The following is a 22,734-nucleotide window of genomic DNA, read 5'->3' on the forward strand; positions in this document are numbered from 1 at the left end:
CTGATACATCACATACAGTACATGGCAGGACACACACTGATACATCACATACATGGCAGGATACACACTGATACATAACATACAGCACATGGCAGGACACACTGATACTTCACATACAGCACATGGCAGGACACACGGATACATCACATACAGTACATGGCAGGACACACACTACTACATTACATACAGCACATGGCAGGATACACACTGATACATTACATACAGTACATGGCAGGACACACACTGATACATCACATACAGTACATGGCAGGACACACTGATACATCACATACAGCACATGGCAGGATACACACTGATACATCACATACAGTACATGGCAGGATTCACACTGATACATCACATACAGTACATGGCAGGATTCACACTGATACATCACATACAGCACATGGCAGGACACACACTGATACATCACATACAGTACATGGCAGGACACACACTGATACATAACATACAGTACATGGCAGGACACACACTGATACATCACATACATGGCAGGATACACACTGATACATCACATACAGTACATGGCAGGACACACACTGATACATCACATACAGTACATGGCAGGATACACACTGATACATCACATACAGTACATGGCAGGACACACACTGATACATCACATACAGTACATGGCAGGATACACACTGATACATCACATACAGTACATGGCAGGACACACACTGATACATCACATACAGTACATGGCAGGACACACACTGATACATCACATACATGGCAGGACACACACTGATACATCACATACAGTACATGGCAGGACACACACTGATACATCACATACAGTACATGGCAGGACACACACTGATACATCACATACAGTACATGGCAGGACACACACTGATACATCACATACATGGCAGGATACACACTGATACATCACATACAGTACAGGGCAGGACACACACTGATACATCACATACAGTACATGGCAGGATACACACTGATACATCACATACAGCACATGGCAGGACACACACTGATACATCACATACAGTACATGGCAGGACACACACTGATACATCACATACAGTACATGGCAGGACACACTGATACATCACATACAGTACATGGCAGGACACACTGATACATCACATACAGTACATGGCAGGACACACACTGATACATCACATACAGTACATGGCAGGACACACTGATACATCACATACAGCACATGGTAGGATACACACTGACACATCACATACAGTACATGGCAGGATACACACTGATACATCACATACAGCACATGGCAGGACACACACTGATACATCACATACAGTACATGGCAGGACACACACTGATACATCACATACAGTACATGGCAGGACACACACTGATACATCACATACAGTACATGGCAGGACACACACTGATACATCACATACAGTACATGGCAGGACACACACTGATACATCACATACAGTACATGGCAGGACACACACTGATACATCACATACATGGCAGGACACACACTGATACATCACATACAGTACATGGCAGGACACACACTGATACATCACATACAGTACATGGCAGGACACACACTGATACATCACATACAGTACATGGCAGGACACACACTGATACATCACATACATGGCAGGACACACTGATACATCACATACAGTACATGGCAGGACACACACTGATACATCACATACATGGCAGGACACACTGATACATCACATACAGTACATGGCAGGACACACTGATACATCACATACAGCACATGGCAGGACACACTGATACATCACATACAGTACATGGCAGGATACACACTGATACATCACATACATGGCAGGACACACTGATACATCACATACAGTACATGGCAGGATACACACTGATACATCACATACAGCACATGGCAGGACACACTGATACATCACATACAGCACATGGCAGGACACACACTGATACATCACATACATGGCAGGACACACACTGATACATCACATACAGCACATGGCAGGACACACTGATACTTCACATACAGCACATGGCAGGACACACTGATACATCACATACAGTACATGGCAGGACACACACTGATACATCACAAACAGTACATGGCAGGATACACACTGATACATCACATACAGTACATGGCAGAACACACACTGATACATCACATACAGTACATGGCAGGATACACACTGATACATCACATACAGTACATGGCAGGATACACACTGATACATCACATACAGTACATGGCAGGACACACACTGATACATCACATACATGGCAGGACACACTGATACATCACATACAGTACATGGCAGGATACACACTGATACATCACATACAGCACATGGCAGGACACACACTGATACATCACATACAGCACATGGCAGGACACACACTGATACATCACATACAGTACATGGCAGGATACACACTGATACATCACATACAGCACATGGCAGGACACACACTGATACATCACATACAGTACATGGCAGGATACACACTCATACATCACATACAGTACATGGCAGGATACACACTGATACATCACATACAGTACATGGCAGGACACACTGATACATCACATACAGTACATGGCAGGACACACTGATACATCACATACAGTACATGGCAGGACACACTGATACATCACATACAGCACATGGTAGGATACACACTGACACATCACATACAGTACATGGCAGGAAACACACTGATACATCACATACATGGCAGGACACACACTGATACATCACATACAGTACATGGCAGGACACACACTGATACATCACATACAGTACATGGCAGGACACACACTGATACATCACATACATGGCAGGATACACACTGATACTTCACATACAGCACATGGCAGGACACATTGATACTTCACATACAGCACATGGCAGGACACACTGATACATCACATACAGTACATGGCAGGACACACACTGATACATCACATACAGTACATGGCAGGATACACACTGATACATCACATACAGTACATGGCAGGACACACACTGATACATCACATACAGTACATGGCAGGATACACACTGATACATCACATACATGGCAGGACACACTGATACATCACATACAGTACATGGCAGGATACACACTGATACATCACATACAGCACATGGCAGGACACACTGATACATCACATACAGCACATGGCAGGACACACACTGATACATCACATACATGGCAGGACACACACTGATACATCACATACAGCACATGGCAGGACACACTGATACTTCACATACAGCACATGGCAGGACACACACTGATACATCACATACAGTAGATGGCAGGACACACACTGATACATCACATACAGTACATGGCAGGATACACACTGATACATCACATACAGTACATGGCAGGACACACACTGATACATCACATACAGTACATGGCAGGATACACACTGATACATCACATACAGTACATGGCAGGATACACACTGATACATCACATACATGGCAGGACACACTGATACATCACATACAGTACATGGCAGGATACACACTGATACATCACATACAGCACATGGCAGGACACACTGATACATCACATACAGCACATGGCAGGACACACACTGATACATCACATACAGTACATGGCAGGATACACACTGATACATCACATACAGCACATGGCAGGACACACACTGATACATCACATACAGTACATGGCAGGATACACACTCATACATCACATACAGTACATGGCAGGATACACACTGATACATCACACACAGTACATGGCAGGACACACTGATACATCACATACAGTACATGGCAGGACACACTGATACATCACATACAGTACATGGCAGGACACACTGACACATCACATACAGCACATGGTAGGATACACACTGACACATCACATACAGTACATGGCAGGATACACACTGATACATCACATACATGGCAGGACACACACTGATACATCACATACAGTACATGGCAGGACACACACTGATACATCACATACAGTACATGGCAGGACACACACTGATAAATCACATACATGGCAGGATACACACTGATACTTCACATACAGCACATGGCAGGACACACTGATACTTCACATACAGCACATGGCAGGACACACTGATACATCACATACAGTACATGGCAGGACACACACTGATACATCACATACAGTACATGGCAGGATACACACTGATACATCACATACAGTACATGGCAGGACACACACTGATACATCACATACAGTACATGGCAGGATACACACTGATACATCACATACAGTACATGGCAGGACACACTGATACATCATATACAGTACATGGCAGGACACACACTGATACATCACATACAGTACATGGCAGGATACACACTGATACATCACATACAGTACATGGCAGGACACACTGATACATCACATACAGTACATGGCAGGACACACTGATACATCACATACAGCACATGGTAGGATACACACTGACACATCACATACAGTACATGGCAGGATACACACTGATACATCACATACATGGCAGGACACACACTGATACATCACATACAGTACATGGCAGGACACACACTGATACATCACATACAGTACATGGCAGGACACACACTGATACATCACATACATGGCAGGATACACACTGATACTTCACATACAGCACATGGCAGGACACACTGATACTTCACATACAGCAGATGGCAGGACACACTGATACATCACATACAGTACATGGCAGGACACACACTGATACATCACATACAGTACATGGCAGGATACACACTGATACATCACATACAGTACATGGCAGGACACACTGATACATCATATACAGTACATGGCAGGACACACACTGATACATCACATACAGTACATGGCAGGATACACACTGATACATCACATACAGTACATGGCAGGACACACTGATACATCATATACAGTACATGGCAGGACACACACTGATACATCACATACAGTACATGGCAGGACACACTGATACATCACATACAGCACATGGTAGGATACACACTGACACATCACATACAGTACATGGCAGGATACACACTGATACATCACATACATGGCAGGACACACACTGATACATCACATACAGTACATGGCAGGACACACACTGATACATCACATACAGCACATGGTAGGATACACACTGACACATCACATACAGTACATGGCAGGATACACACTGATACATCACATACAGCACATGGCAGGACACACACTGATACATCACATACAGTACATGGCAGGATACACACTCATACATCACATACAGTACATGGCAGGATACACACTGATATATCACATACAGTACATGGCAGGACACACTGATACATCACATACAGTACATGGCAGGACACACTGATACATCACATACAGTACATGGCAGGACACACTGATACATCACATACAGCACATGGTAGGATACACACTGACACATCACATACAGTACATGGCAGGATACACACTGATACATCACATACATGGCAGGACACACACTGATACATCACATACAGTACATGGCAGGACACACACTGATACATCACATACAGTACATGGCAGGACACACACTGATACATCACATACATGGCAGGATACACACTGATACTTCACATACAGCACATGGCAGGACACACTGATACTTCACATACAGCACATGGCAGGACACACTGATACATCACATACAGTACATGGCAGGACACACACTGATACATCACATACAGTACATGGCAGGATACACACTGATACATCACATACAGTACATGGCAGGACACACACTGATACATCACATACAGTACATGGCAGGATACACACTGATACATCACATACAGTACATGGCAGGACACACACTGATACATCATATACAGTACATGGCAGGACACACTCTGATACATCACATACAGCACATGGCAGGACACACACTGATACATCACATACATGGCAGGACACACTGATACATCACATACAGTACATGGCAGGATACACACTGATACATCACATACAGCACATGGCAGGACACACTGATACATCACATACAGCACATGGCAGGACACACACTGATACATCACATACAGCACATGGCAGAATACACACTGATACATCACATACAGTACATGGCAGGATACACACTGATACATAACATACAGTACATGGCAGGATACACACTGATACATCACATACAGTACATGGCAGGACACACACACTGATACATCACATACAGTACATGGCAGGACACACACTGATACATCACATACAGTACATGGCAGGACACACACTGATACATACAGTACATGGCAGGACACACACTGATACATCACATACAGTACATGGCAGGACACACACTGATACATCACATACAGTACATGGCAGGACACACACTGATACATCACATACATGGCAGGACACACACTGATACATCACATACAGTACATGGCAGGATACACACTGATACATCACATACAGTACATGGCAGGATACACACTGATACATCACATACAGTACATGGCAGGACACACACTGATACATCACATACATGGCAGGACACACTGATACATCACATACAGTACATGGCAGGATACACACTGATACATCACATACAGCACATGGCAGGACACACTGATACATCACATACAGCACATGGCAGGACACACACTGATACATCACATACAGTACATGGCAGGATACACACTGATACATCACATACAGTACATGGCAGGACACACACTGATACATCACATACAGTACATGGCAGGACACACACTGATACATCACATACAGTACATGGCAGGACACACTGATACATCACATACAGTACATGGCAGGACACACTGATACATCACATACAGTACATGGCAGGACATACACTGATACATCACATACAGTACATGGCAGGACACACACTGATACATCACATACATGGCAGGACACACACTGATACATCACATACATGGCAGGACACACACTGATACATCACATACAGTAAATGGTAGGATACACACTGATACATCACATACAGCACATGGCAGGACACACACTGATACATCACATACATGGCAGGACACACACTGATACATCACATACAGCACATGGCAGGATACACACTGATACATCACATACAGTACATGGCAGGACACACACTGATACATCACATACAGTACATGGCAGGACACACACTGATACATCACATACAGTACATTGCAGGACACACTGATACATCACATACAGTACATGGCAGGACACACACTGATACATCACATACAGCACATGGCAGGACACACTGATACATCACATACAGTACATGGCAGGATACACACTGATACATCACATACAGCACATGGCAGGACACACACTGATACATCACATACAGTACATGGCAGGACACACACTGATACATCATATACAGTACATGGCAGGACACACACTGATACATCACATACAGTACATGGCAGGACACACACTGATACATCACATACATGGCAGGACACACTGATACATCACATACAGTACATGGCAGGATACACACTGATACATCACATACAGTACATGGCAGGACACACACTGATACATCACATACAGCACATGGCAGGACACACACTGATACTTCACATACAGCACATGGCAGGACACACACTGATACATCACATACAGTACATGGCAGGACACACTGATACATCACATACAGTACATGGCATGATACACACTGATACATCACATACATGGCAGGACACACACTGATACATCACATACAGTACATGGCAGGACACACACTGATACATCACATACAGTACATGGCAGGACACACACTGATACATCACATACAGTACATGGCAGGACACACACTGATACATCACATACAGTACATGGCAGGATACACACTGATACATCACATACAGTACATGGCAGGACACACACTGATACATCACATACAGTATATGGCAGGACACACTGATACATCACATACAGTACAAGGCAGGATACACACTGATACATCACATACAGTATATGGCAGGATACACTGATACATCACATACAGTACATGGCAGGATACACACTGATACATCACATACAGCACATGGCAGGATACACACTGATACATCACATACATGGCAGGACACACTGATACATCACATACAGTACATGGCAGGATACACACTGATACATCACATACAGCACATGGCAGGACACACACTGATACATCACATACAGTACATGGTAGGACACACTGATACATCACATACAGTAGTACATGGCAGGACAGACACTGATACATCACATACAGTACATGGCAGGACACACTGATACATCACATACAGTACATGGCAGGACACACTGATACATCACATACAGTACATGGCAGGACACACACTGATACATCACATACAGTACATGGCAGGACACACACTGATACATCACATACATGGCAGGATACACACTGATACATAACATATAAAGAAAAGGACACCGATATATAACATATCACAGAAAAAAGAAGACACACAATGATAATCCCTCAGTATATTTCCCTATCACCCTACTAATATTACTATCCCTCAGTATACTGCCCTATCACCCTACTAATATTACTATCCCTCAGTATACTGCTCTATCACCCTACTACTATTACTAATCCCTCAGTATACTGCCCTATCACCCTACTAATATTACTAATCCCTCAGTATACTGCTCTATCACCATACGACTATTACTATCCCGCAGTATATTGCTCTATCACCCTACTAATATTACTAATCCCTCAGTATACTGCCCTATCACCCTACTAATATTACTAATCCCTCAGTATACTGCTCTATCACCCTACTAATATTACTAATCCCTCAGTATACTGCCCTATCACCCTACTAATATTACTAATCCCTCAGTATACTGCTCTATCACCCTACTAATATTACTAATCCCTCAGTATACTGCTCTATCACCCTACTAATATTACTAATCCCTCAGTATACTGCCCTATCACCCTACTAATATTACTGATCCCTCAGTATACTGCCCTATCACCCTACTAATATTACTAATCCCTCAGTATACTGCTCTATCACCCTACTAATATTACTATCCCTCAGTATACTGCCCTATCACCCTACTAATATTACTAATCCCTCAGTATACTGCTCTATCACCCTACTAATATTACTAATCCCTCAGTATACTGCCCTATCACCCTACTAATATTACTAATCCCTCAGTATACTGCTCTATCACCCTACTAATATTACTAATCCCTCAGTATACTGCCCTATCACCCTACTATTACTAATCCCTCAGTATACTGCCCTATCATCCTACTAATATTACTAATCCCTCAGTATACTGCCCTATCACCCTACTAATATTACTAATCCCTCAGTATACTGCTATATCACCCTACTAATATTACTAATCCCTCAGTATACTGCCCTATCACCCTACTAATATTACTAATCCCTCAGTATACTGCCCTATCATCCTACTAATATTACTAATCCCTCAGTATACTGCTCTATCACCCTACTAATATTACTAATCCCTCAGTATACTGCCCTATCACCCTACTAATATTACTAATCCCTCAGTATACTGCTCTATCACCCTACTAATATTACTAATCCCTCAGTATACTGCCCTATCACCCTACTAATATTACTAATCCCTCAGTATACTGCTCTATCACCCTACTAATATTACTAATCCCTCAGTATACTGCTCTATCACCCTACTAATATTACTAATCCCTCAGTATACTGCCCTATCACCCTACTAATATTACTAATCCCTCAGTATACTGCTCTATCACCCTACTAATATTACTAATCCCTCAGTATACTGCCCTATCACCCTACTAATATTACTAATCCCTCAGTATACTGCTCTATCACCCTACTAATATTACTATCCCTCAGTATACTGCCCTATCACCCTACTAATATTACTAATCCCTCAGTATACTGCCCTATCACCCTACTAATATTACTAATCCCTCAGTATACTGCTCTATCACCCTACTAATATTACTAATCCCTCAGTATACTGCTCTATCACCCTACTAATATTACTAATCCCACAGTATACTGCTCTATCACCCTACTAATATTACTAATCCCTCAGTATACTGCTCTATCACCCTACTAATATTACTAATCCCTCAGTATACTGCCCTATCACCCTACTAATATTACTAATCCCTCAGTATACTGCTCTATCACCCTACTAATATTACTAATCCCTCAGTATACTGCCCTATCACCCTACTAATATTACTAATCCCTCAGTATACTGCTCTATCACCCTACTAATATTACTAATCCCTCAGTATACTGCCCTATCACCCTACTAATATTACTAATCCCTCAGTATACTGCTATATCACCCTACTAATATTACTAATCCCTCAGTATACTGCCCTATCACCCTACTAATATCGGGAATACTTGCCTTTGGACTATCTGAGGACCCCTCAAGCACAACATCCATACTCTGCCCAGGATTTAGCTCCATACGTGATGGAGATAATCTAAACACTGGACAATGTGCTTCTGGTAGTGACGCCCGAGGTTTGAGGCTTGGTAGCTGATGCCGTTTGCGGTATTGAGGGAATCCTTCGGTCATCCAGTACAGCTGGTGAGTACGGCGACCACGGTTGCTCATAGTGAAGTGATAGCGGCAGGGACCAGCACTGCATGAAGATGTATCATAGTTTACACACAACATACAAACTATTTAACATTTATTCGTTTGAATAAAGGAAATTAATCATATTCTATATAGGACTGAAAGATTTCTCACAGGTATCTGGTGATGGACAGTATGCATTTTATATAGGGGGAACTGAGTGGAGTCTATTATATGGGGGAGCACATGGTGAGTGAGACCAGCTGGTGAGGTCTGAGTGGGGTCTCTTATATGGGGGACCACATGGTGAGCGAGACCAGCTGGTGAGGTCTGAGTGGCGTCTCTTATATGGGGGGCACATGGTGTGTGAGGCCAGCTGGTGAGGTCTCTTATATGGGGGACCACATGGTGAGTGAGACCAGCTGGTGAGGTCTGAGTGGCGTCTCTTATATGGGGGGCACATGGTGTGTGAGGCCAGCTGGTGAGGTCTCTTATATGGGGGAGCACATGGTGAGTGAGACCAGCTGGTGAGGTCTGAGTGGCGTCTCATATTGGGGAGCACATGGTGAGTGAGACCAGCTGGTGACGTGTGAGTGGCGTCTCTTATATTGGGGAGAACATGGTGTGTGAGGCCAGCTGGTGACATCTCTTATATGGGAGAGCACATGGTGTGTGAGGCCAGCTGGTGACATCTCTTATATTGGGGAGCACATTGTGAGTGAGGCCAGCTGGTGACATCTCTTATATTGGGGAGCACATGGTGAGTGAGACCAGCTGGTGAGGTCTGAGTGGCGTCTCATATTGGGGAGCACATGGTGAGTGAGACCAGCTGGTGACGTGTGAGTGGCGTCTCTTATATTGGGGAGAACATGGTGTCTGAGGCCAGCTGGTGACATCTCTTATATGGGAGAGCACATGGTGTGTGAGGCCAGCTGGTGACATCTCTTATATTGGGGAGCACATGGTGAGTGAGGCCAGCTGGTGACATCTCTTATATTGGGGAGCACATGGTGAGTGAGGCCAGCTGGTGACATCTGAGTGGCGTCTCTTATATGGGGGAGCACATGGTGTATGAGGCCAGCTGGTGAGGTCTGAGTAACATCTCTTATATGGGGAAGCACATGGTGTGTGAGACCAGCTGGTGAGGTCTGAGTGGCATCTCTTATATGGAGGAGCAAATGGTGAGTGAGACCAGCTGGCGACATCTCTTATATGGGAGAGCACATGATGAGTGAGACCAGCTGGTGAGGTCTGAGTGGCGTCTTTTATATTGGGGAGCACATGGTGAGTGAGACCAGCTGGTGAGGTCTGAGTGGCGTCTCTTATATGGGGGAGCACATGGTGATTGAGACCAGCTGGCGACGTCTCTTATATGGGAGAGCACATGGTGTGTGAGACCAACTGGTGAGGTCTGAGTGGCATCTCTTATATGGGAGAGCACATGGTGAGTGAGACCAGCTGGTGACGTCTCTTATATGGGGGAGCACATGGTGAGTGAGACCAGCTGGTGACGTCTCTTATATGGGGGAGCACATGGTGTATGAGGCCAGCTGGTGAGGTCTGAGTGACGTCTCTTATATGGGGGAGCACATGATGAGTGAGACCAGCTGGTGAGGTCTGAGTGGCGTCTCTTATATGGGGGAGCACATGGTGTATGAGGCCAGCTGGTGAGGTCTGAGTGGCGTCTCTTATATGGGGGAACACATGGTGAGTGAGACCAGCTAGTGATATCTGAGTGGCGTCTCTTATATGGGGGAGCACATGGTGAGTGAGACCAGCTGGTGACATCTGAGTGGCGTCTCGTATATATGGGAGAGCACATGGTGAGTGAGACCAGCTGGTGAGGTCTGAGTGGCGTCTCCTATATTGGGGAACACATGGTGAGTGAGACCAGCTGGTGAGGTCTGAATGGCATCTCTTATATGGGGGAGCACATGGTGTATGAGGCCAGCTGGTGAGATCTGAGTGGCATCTCGTATACGGGAGAGCACATGGTGAGTGAGTCCAGCTGGTGAGGTCTGAATGGCATCTCTTATATGGGGGAGCACATGGTGTATGAGGCCAGCTGGTGAGGTCTGAGTGGCATCTCTTATATTGGGGAGCACATGGTGAGAGAGGCCAGCTGGTGAGGTCTGAGTGGCATCTCTTATATGGGGGAGCACATGGTGAGTGAGGCCAGCTGGTGAGGTCTGAGTGGCATCTCTTATATGGGGAGCACATGGTGAATGAGGCCGACTGGTGACATCTGAGTGGCGTCTCTTATATGGGGGAGCACATGGTGTATGAGGCCAGCTGGTGAGGTCTGAGTGGCGTCTCTTATATGGGTGAACACATGGTGAGTGAGACCAGCTGGTGACATCTGAGTGGTGTCTCTTATATGGGGGAGCACATGGTGTGTGAGACCAGCTGTTGAGGTCTGAGTGGCGTCTCTTATATGGGGGAGCACATGGTGATTGAGACATTGAGACCAGCTGGCGACGTCTCTTATATGGGAGAGCACATGGTGTGTGAGACCAACTGGTGAGGTCTGAGTGGCATCTCTTATATGGGAGAGCACATGGTAAGTGAGACCAACTGGTGAGGTCTGAGTGGCATCTCTTATATGGGGGAGCACATGGTGAGTGAGACTAGCTGGTGACGTCTCTTATATGGGGGAGCACATGGTGTATGAGGCCAGCTGGTGAGGTCTGAGTGACGTCTCTTATATGGGGGAGCACATGATGAGTGAGACCAGCTGGTGAGGTCTGAGTGGCGTCTTTTATATTGGGGAGCACATGGTGAGTGAGACCAGCTGGTGAGGTCTGAGTGGCGTCTCTTATATGGGGGAGCACATGGTGTATGAGGCCAGCTGGTGAGGTCTGAGTGGCGTCTCTTATATGGGGGAACACATGGTGAGTGAGACCAGCTAGTGATATCTGAGTGGCATCTCTTATATTGGGGAGCACATGGTGAGTGAGACCAGCTGGTGAGGTCTGAGTGGCGTCTCTTATATGGGGGAGCACATGGTGAGTGAGACCAGCTAGTGAGGTCTGAGTGGCGTCTCTTATATGGGGGAACACATGGTGAGTGAGACCAGCTAGTGATATCTGAGTGGCATCTCTTATATTGGGGAGCACATGGTGAGTGAGGCCAGCTGGTGAGGTCTGAGTGGCGTCTCTTATATTGGGGAGCACATGGTGTATGAGGCCAGCTGGTGAGGTCTGAGTGGCGTCTCTTATATTGGGGAGCACATGGTGTATGGGGCCAGCTGGTGAGGTCTGAGTGGCGTCTCTTATATTGGGGAGCACATGGTGTATGAGGCCAGCTGGTGAAGTCTGAGTGGCATCTCTTATATTGGGGAGCACATGGTGTATGAGGCCAGCTGGTGAGGTCTGAGTGGCGTCTCTTATATTGGGGAGCACATGGTGTATGAGGCCAGCTGGTGAAGTCTGAGTGGCATCTCTTATATTGGGGAGCACATGGTGTATGAGGCCAGCTGGTGACGTCTCATATGGGAGAGCACATGGTGAGTGAGGCCAGCTGGTGAGGTCTGAGTGGCGTCTCGTGTATGGGAGAGCACATGGTGTGCGAGGCGGGCAGGGGTCACGCTCTCTCCTTGGCTTCTTGTATTACTGCAGGGGCTTAGATGAAGTTACTGTGGTATAATCTTGCATTGCTGCCCATTATACTCAGCGGGGTGAATAACAATGATGCTGACACAAAGCACCAGCAGGGGCCGCAAGGTGATATGCCACATCTCGCCATTAACTCTGTGTGCCCCAGCAATGGCCTCCAGGCTCTGTACATGCACTGGAAGACAAGCCCAGAACAGAGACCGCAGGGTTAACTGGCATCTTACATGGCATTATGTTGCCATCATCGGATAAACCTCTGAAAGAACACACAATGAGTTCAGTATCAGATGAAACCCACAAACAAAAGAGCTACAAGAGGATAAAAGGAACCTGAACCAAAGCGCCTCTTCACATATCCTATAGCGGCTGCCCCCAACCACCTAAATACCCACTTTCACTGACACCAGAGACTATGCAGAGATCTGCATCTCCTGGCAGCAAACAAAGGAGGCATCACGTCAATGCCATGTCTGGCACCCGCAGACATCTGTGCCCAGCCACTGCAGGTGCAGGAAATATACTATAATTGCAGGGTGTGGAGACCTAAACACACTCATTACATGAGCCAAGGAAATGCCCAGCTGCCAGGCTGCATATAGTCGGGAGGAGAAGGGATAATATCACTGGCACTGATATCGTCTAAGTGTCACTTATAACCTGCATTATTATGTATAATTAATTACGGGTAAGGACAGGGGCAGACCATGGCTTCACAGGCGCATCCCTCAAATATTGCAATGGGAAAAGTGATGCCATGTTATGTCCTCCCAAAGCCTCTACCCTGCTGTCAGTTCCAGCGAAGCCTCTATCTGGTACCGTTGCCTGTGCCAGTGGTGGCAGCGATACCCTGCCCTGATACTCAGGGTACCGCATTGTGAGAGAGGCCGAGCAAAGATAGACGGAATGCTCCAGCAACATCCCCCAAACCTGGCCAGCAGCGGGGCGGCAGAGTAGGCACACCCATTATACCTGGATGTGTCAGGGCGCTGATGTGTGGGTGCAATAGAGCAAGCGTCTCTGTATTGGGGCCGACAGAACACAGAGATGGAAGACGGAGGTTCCCGATTATTATAAGCACCATTTTCACTAATGAGAACATATAACGCATAACTATATTCAGAGCAGTCTATGTGCACTGATCTCTATCACAGCACTGCCCATTAACCCAGAGCATTGAATGTCACAGAATAAAGGTCCGTCAGGGGGAGAGACAGGTTTCCCGTTACCGGACCACTGTAAACTTCTCACCTGAAATGGGCTCCGAGGTTCAGCACCGGTGCAAATGCTCGGTCAGTGACTATGGTGGTTCCTGTGCCGGTGGCATGTACCGGGATCAGATGGGTGCTGCTATTAGTAATATCCAGTTGGACAGTGTCTTTGAAGGTTGTGGTATCATCCAGATGGGCCACAAGTGCCAGATGTACTTCTCCTTCTGGTGGAACCTCACCACTGCTGGGTTCTATGCGCCACATAGATCGTTTTCGTTTCTGGAGAATAGAACAAGCAAATCATATGCCTGGAAAATGCACCTATCCAGTTATTTTATATCCAGCATTACCGTACATGTACAGTACTGTACTTATCTATCATTCGTGTGCTCATTATTATATATCCAGCATTACCGTACCTGTACAGTACTGTACTTATCTATCATTCGTGTGCTCATTATTATATATCTAGCATTACCGTACCTGTACAGTACTGTATTTATCTATCATCCGTGTGCTCATTATTATATATCCAGCATTACCGTACCTGTATAGTACTGTATTTATATATCATCCGTGTGCTCATTATTATATATCCAGCATTACCGTACCTGTACAGTACTGTATTTATCTATCATCCGTGTGCTCATTATTATATATCCAGCATTACCGTACCTGTATAGTACTGTATTTATATATCATCCGTGTGCTCATTATTATATATCCAGCATTACCGTACATGTACGGTACTGTACTTATCTATCATTCGTGTGCTCATTATTATATATCCAGCATTACCGTACATGTACGGTACTGTACTTATCTATCATTCGTGTGCTCATTATTATATATCCAGCATTACCGTACATGTACGGTACTGTACTTATCTATCATTCGTGTGCTCATTATTATATATCCAGCATTACCGTACCTGTACAGTACTGTATTTATCTATCATCCGTGTGCTCATTATTATATATCCAGCATTACCGTACCTGTACAGTACTGTATTTATCTATCATTCGTGTGCTCATTATTATATATCCAGCATTACTGTACCTGTACAGTACTGTATTTATCTATCATCCGTATGCTCATTATATATCCAGCATTACCGTACCTGAACAGTACTGTACTTATATATCATCCGTGTGCTCATTATTATATATCCAGCATTACCGTACCTGTACAGTACTGTACTTATCTATCATCCGTGTGCTCGTTATTGTATATCCAGCATTACCGTACCTGTACAGTACTGTACTTATCCACTATCCGTGTGCTTATTATATATCCAGCATTACCGTACCTGTACAGTACTGTATTTATCTATCATCCGTGTGCTCATTATTATATATCCAGTATCACCGTACCTGTACAGTACTATACTTATCTATCATCCATATGCTCATTATATATCCACCATTACCGTACCTGTAGAGTACTTATCCATCATCCGTATGCTCATTATATATCCAGCATTACCGTACCTGAACAGTACTGTACTTATATATCATCCGTGTGCTCATTATTATATATCCAGCATTACCGTACCTGTATAGTACTGTACTTATCTATCATCCGTGTGCTCATTATTATATATCCAGCATTACCGTACCTGTACAGTACTGTACTTATATATCATCCGTGTGATCATTATTATATATCCAGCATTACCGTACCTGTATAGTACTGTACTTATCTATCATCCGTGTGCTCATTATTATATATCCAGCATTACCGTACCCGTACAGTACTGTATTTATCTATCATCCGTGTGCTCATTATTATATATCCAGCATTACTGTACCTGTACAGTACTGTATTTATCTATCATTCGTGTGCTTATTATTATATATCCAGCATTACCGTACATGTACAGTACTGTACTTATCTACTATCCGTGTGCTCATTATTATATATCCAGCATTACCGTACCTGTACAGTACTGTACTTATCTATCATCCGTGTGCTCGTTATTGTATATCCAGCATTACCGTACCTGTACAGTACTGTACTTATCCACTATCCGTGTGCTTATTATATATCCAGCATTACCGTACCTGTACAGTACTGTACTTATCTACTATCCGTGTGCTCATTATTATATATCCAGTATCACCGTACCTGTACAGTACTATACTTATCTATCATCCGTATGCTCATTATATATCCACCATTACCGTACCTGTAGAGTACTTATCCATCATCCGTATGTTCATTATATATCCAGCAATACCGTACCTGTACAGTACTGTATTTATCTATCATCCATATGCTCATTATATATCCAGCATTACCGTACCTGAACAGTACTGTACTTATATATCATCCGTGTGCTCATTATTATATATCCAGCATTACCGTACCTGTATAGTACTGTACTTATCTATCATCCGTGTGCTCATTATTATATATCCAGCATTACCGTACCTGTACAGTACTGTACTTATCTATCATCCGTGTGCTCGTTATTGTATATCCAGCATTACCGTACCTGTTCTCATCTACTATCCGTGTGCTTGTTATTATATATCCAGCATTACCGCACCTGTTCTCATCTACTATCCGTGTGCTTGTTATTATATATCCAGCATTACCGCACCTGTTCTCATCTACCATCCGTGTGCTCGTTATTATATATCCAGCATTACCGTACCTGTTCTCATCTACTATCCGTGTGCTCGTTATTATATATCCAGCATTACCGTACCTGTTCTCATCTACTATCCGTGTGCTTGTTATTATATATCCAGCATTACCGCACCTGTTCTTATCTACTATCCGTGTGCTCGCTATTAAATATCCAGCATTACCGTACCTGTTCTTATCTACTATCCGTGTGCTTGTTATTATATATCCAGCATTACCGCACCTGTTCTCATCTACTATCCGTGTACTCGTTATTATATATCCAGCATAACCAGACCTGTTCTTATCTACTATCCGTACAGTACAGGATGAGGTGTACAGTAGAGGGTGAGGTGAAAGTACAGAATGAGGTGTACAGTACTGGAAGGGAGTGTAATGTACAGGAAGGGAGTGTAATGTACAGGAAGGGAGTGTACAGTACAGCATGAGGTGTACAGTAGAGCATGGGGTGCACAGTACAGTAAAGGAGTGTACAGTAAGAGATGAGGTGTACAGTACATGATGAAATGTACAGTACAGGATGAGGTGTACAGTACATGAAGGGAGTGTACAGTATAGGATGGGGTGCACAGTACAGGAAGGGAGTGTATAGTACAGATAGGGAGTGTACAGGATGAGGTCTACAGTAGAGGATGAGGTGTACAGTACAGGAAGTGAGTGTACATTTCAGGAATGGAATGTACAATACAGGATGAGGTGTACAATACATGATGTAGTGTACAGTCAGGATGGGGTGTATAGTACAGGAATGGAATGTACAGTACAGGATGAGGTGTAATGTACATGATGAAGTGTACAGTACAGGAATGGGATGAACAGTAGAGGATGAGGTGTAATGTACATGATGAAGTGTACAGTACAGGATGGGGTGTATAGTACAGGAATGGAATGTACAGTACAGGATGAGGTGTACAGTACAGGATGGGGTGTATAGTACAGGAATGGAATGTACAGTACAGGATGAGGTGTAATGTACATGATGACGTGTACAGTACAGGAATGGGATGAACAGTACAGGATGAGGTGTAATGTACATGATGAAGTGTACAGTACAGGAATGGAATGTACAGTACAGGATGAGGTGTACAGTACATGATGAAGTGTACACTACAGAATGGGGTGTATAGTACAGGAATGGAATGTACAAAACAGGATGAGGTGTACAGTACATGAAGTGTACAGTACAGGATGAGGTGTAATGTACATGATGAAGTGTACAGTACAGGATGTGGTGTATAGTACAGGAATGAAATGTACAGTACAGGATGAGGTGTAATGTACATGATGAAGTGTACAGTACAGGAATGGAATGTACAGTACAGGATGGGGTGTATAGTACAGGAATGGAATGTACAATACAGGATGAGGTGTACAGTACATGAAGTGTACAGGATGAGGTGTAATGTACATGATGAAGTGTACAGGATGGGGTGTATAGTACAGGAATGGGATGAACAGTACAGGATGAGGTGTAATGTACATGATGAAGTGTACAGTACAGGATGGGGTGTATAGTACAGGAATGGGATGAACAGTACAGGATGAGGTGTAATGTACATGATGAAGTGTACAGTACAGGAATGGAATGTACAGTACAGGATGAGGTGTAATGTACATGATGAAGTGTACAGTACAGGATGAGGTGTAATGTACATGATGAAGTGTACAGTACAGGATGGGGTGTATAGTACAGGAATGGAATGTACAGTACAGGAATGGAATGTACAGTGCAGGATAAGATGTACAGTACAGGAATGGAATGTACAATACAGGATGAGGTGTACAGTACATGAAGTGTACAGTACAGGATGAGGTGTAATGTACATGATGAAGTGTACAGTACAGGATGGGGTGTATAGTACAGGAATGGGATGAACAGTACAGGATGAGGTGTAATGTACATGATGAAGTGTACAGTACAGGATGGGGTGTATAGTACAGGAATGGAATGTACAGTACAGGATGGGGTGTATAGTACAGGAATGGAATGTACAGTACAGGATAAGATGTACAGTACAGGATAAGATGTACAGTACAGGAATGGAATGTACAGTACAGGATAAGATGTACAGTACAGGATGAAGTGTATAGTACAGGATAAGATGTACAGTACAGGATGGGGTGTATAGTACAGGATAAGATGTACAGTACAGGATGGAATGTACAGTACAGGATAAGATGTACAGTACAGGATGGGGTGTACAGTACAGGATGGGGTGTACAGTACAGGATGGGGTGTATAGTACAGGAAAAGATGTACAGTACAGGATGGGGTGTATAGTACAGGATAAGATGTACAGTACAAGATGGGGTGTACAGTACAGGATAAGATGTACAGTACAGGATGGGGTGTACAGTACAGGATGGGGTGTATAGTACAGGAAAAGATGTACAGTACAGGATGGGGTGTATAGTACAGGATAAGATGTACAGTACAGGATGGGATGTACAGTACAGGTGAAGTCTCTTCATCTGACTAGGAAGCCATGTGTGACTAATAACAGACAAGTGGTGTGAAGGATGCAGGAGTGATTATCATTTATTTATATGGCGCCACAAGTGTTCTGCAGCGCCTTACAAAGTATATAAACAAAAAGGTGACCAAAGACTTACAGTACAATACAATACATGGATAATATACATTAGCGACCATAACACCCACATAAGCGGCAGAGCTTAAACAACTCAGTGTTAGGTGCCCTAGTGGGGAGTAAGAAGAAGATGAAAGTAGGGAAAAGCACAAGAGAGTGACTGTAAATAACATATATATTTTTTATTCTCCTATTTAGACATAAGTGTTCATTAACCTGTTTAGTGGGGTAATTACACACCAGCCATGAAATCAGATCTCTAATTATCAGTCTCCATAGGAACCCGGATCAGAGAACAGGCCCCTGCTGCTATGTGTCAGAGTATAGTCCCATGGCAGGGCTTACACAGCTGATGACTGACCGCAGACATACAGTGACCATCACCGGGGCTATGGGTCAGACACTGCTGACCGTTATCACATAAGGCGGCCCATGTCCCCTGCACTGCACTTACCATGGAGGCCTGGAAGGGTGCAGGGATCAGAGACTGGTTACACAGGCGGAGGGTTTTTGAAACATCATTCAGAACTGGAATATTTCCGAAGTCCATCTCGCTCGGCTGTACATGGACTACAGGCCCTTCCCCGACACACAGCAAGACAATCTCCTATTAAGGGGCAAAGGTTAGATAGTCAGTACAACAGGAAAGGTCCAGGACAGGGGCATGTTCTGGCTACATACATACATACAGCACATGTGTGTATCAGTGCAGAGCTGCAGTACATCAGTGGGACGTAAATACGGTTACAGCTCTTCCATGGTACTGACAGTATATACAGAATAATCTCCATCACAGGGACTGACTAAACCATGGACAAACACCAGAGGGAGGTACAGAAACCGTAAGTGTAAGATTTATCATCTGAGCAGAAAACCCTACACTGATGAGCCACGACCAGGGGGACACTGGGCCTGATTCAGATCCACTCGCAAGCGGCCGCTCGTTCGCTCTGAGCGATGTTCGCACAACTGCGCATGCGTATGGTTTGCAATACGCATGCGCGAACCATTCATTGCGGTCGGAAATTGTGTGCTCGCAAAATAGCGAGTGCCTGCTGATTTGAGTGACAGAATGAGGCGTTTGTGGGTGGTAACAGGGGAAGGTGCTTGAAAACGGGGAGTGGAGACCCGAACGCAGGCGTGCCAAACGGTCAAAACGGGCGTTTTAAGGGTGTGCATAATTAACAAAGCAGCGTCATCGACAACGTCACTTGGTTGTTTCTTAGCCTGAACTGTTCGCATGATTGCGGTAGGAAAATCCAACCACAAGCACTGCGAGCAGTTCAGACGCCTTTCGATGTACTCGATTAATCTAATAAATAGCGGAGATGACGTAGGATGCGAGCGGCCAGGGGGCATTTTATAAAAAATAGCGAGCGCATGTTTCGTTCGCTCGTTCAGACATAGAGGCGTCAACAGACCACAAAGAGCGAGTGCTCTAATTAAATATCCGGCCCCTTTTTCTGAACGAGCGAGCGCAAATAGCGTCCGGCTCTGAATCAGGCCCACAGTCTGTGTGTAGCTGGAATTCTGTCTTAGCGGATTTTCTGTTGTACCCAGTGGGTAAAGCTGTAACCTAAAGGTCAGTCATGGAAATGGACAGACATCTAATGCAGCCGTCACGTAACTTCTATTCCATTCCAGCTGTAAATTGCCTGAATGTGATCAGTTCCCAGCTATTACTGTCACAGATAAATGAATAGGCCACATGATTAGGATACACTTAGGTGAGTGCCTTTCCTGCAGGACGCTGCCTGCTGCTGAGCTAGTGATCCTTACCAAGGGGGGCTCGCTGCATCCAAACACTGCAACCTGAGCCTCGGTACTCTGCTCCCCAGTCACCTGGGCTGTCAGGACGATGGGTAAGTCCACACTGCTCTGTGGCTCAATGATACCGCAGGGTCTGGGGCTGTAAAACAGGATCCTGGAGGGAGACTCGGACTCCTGCATAGAATGAAAATATAAAATTACCTCTTACTGAATGTTCATACGGTTTCTGGTAAATATATGGACAGCTACAAA

At 44.6% G+C, this 22,734-nt stretch overlaps 1 protein-coding gene across 1 annotated transcript in view; it reads right to left on the bottom strand.

Annotated features, from left to right (window-relative positions):
• HYDIN (HYDIN axonemal central pair apparatus protein) overlaps positions 1 to 22,734 on the bottom strand; it is a 329,731-nt gene that overhangs the window by 163,637 nt on the left and 143,360 nt on the right. The window contains 4 exon segments of the mRNA XM_088455949.1: positions 10,471 to 10,711; positions 15,510 to 15,748; positions 21,167 to 21,319; positions 22,492 to 22,656. Coding sequence (XP_088312075.1) covers positions 10,471 to 10,711; positions 15,510 to 15,748; positions 21,167 to 21,319; positions 22,492 to 22,656 — 798 coding nt within the window.

This window comes from Taudactylus pleione, unplaced genomic scaffold (assembly GCF_031769625.1).
Source record: "Taudactylus pleione unplaced genomic scaffold, aTauple2 ptg000681l, whole genome shotgun sequence".
In the NCBI taxonomy this organism is placed as follows: Eukaryota; Metazoa; Chordata; class Amphibia; order Anura; family Myobatrachidae; genus Taudactylus; species Taudactylus pleione.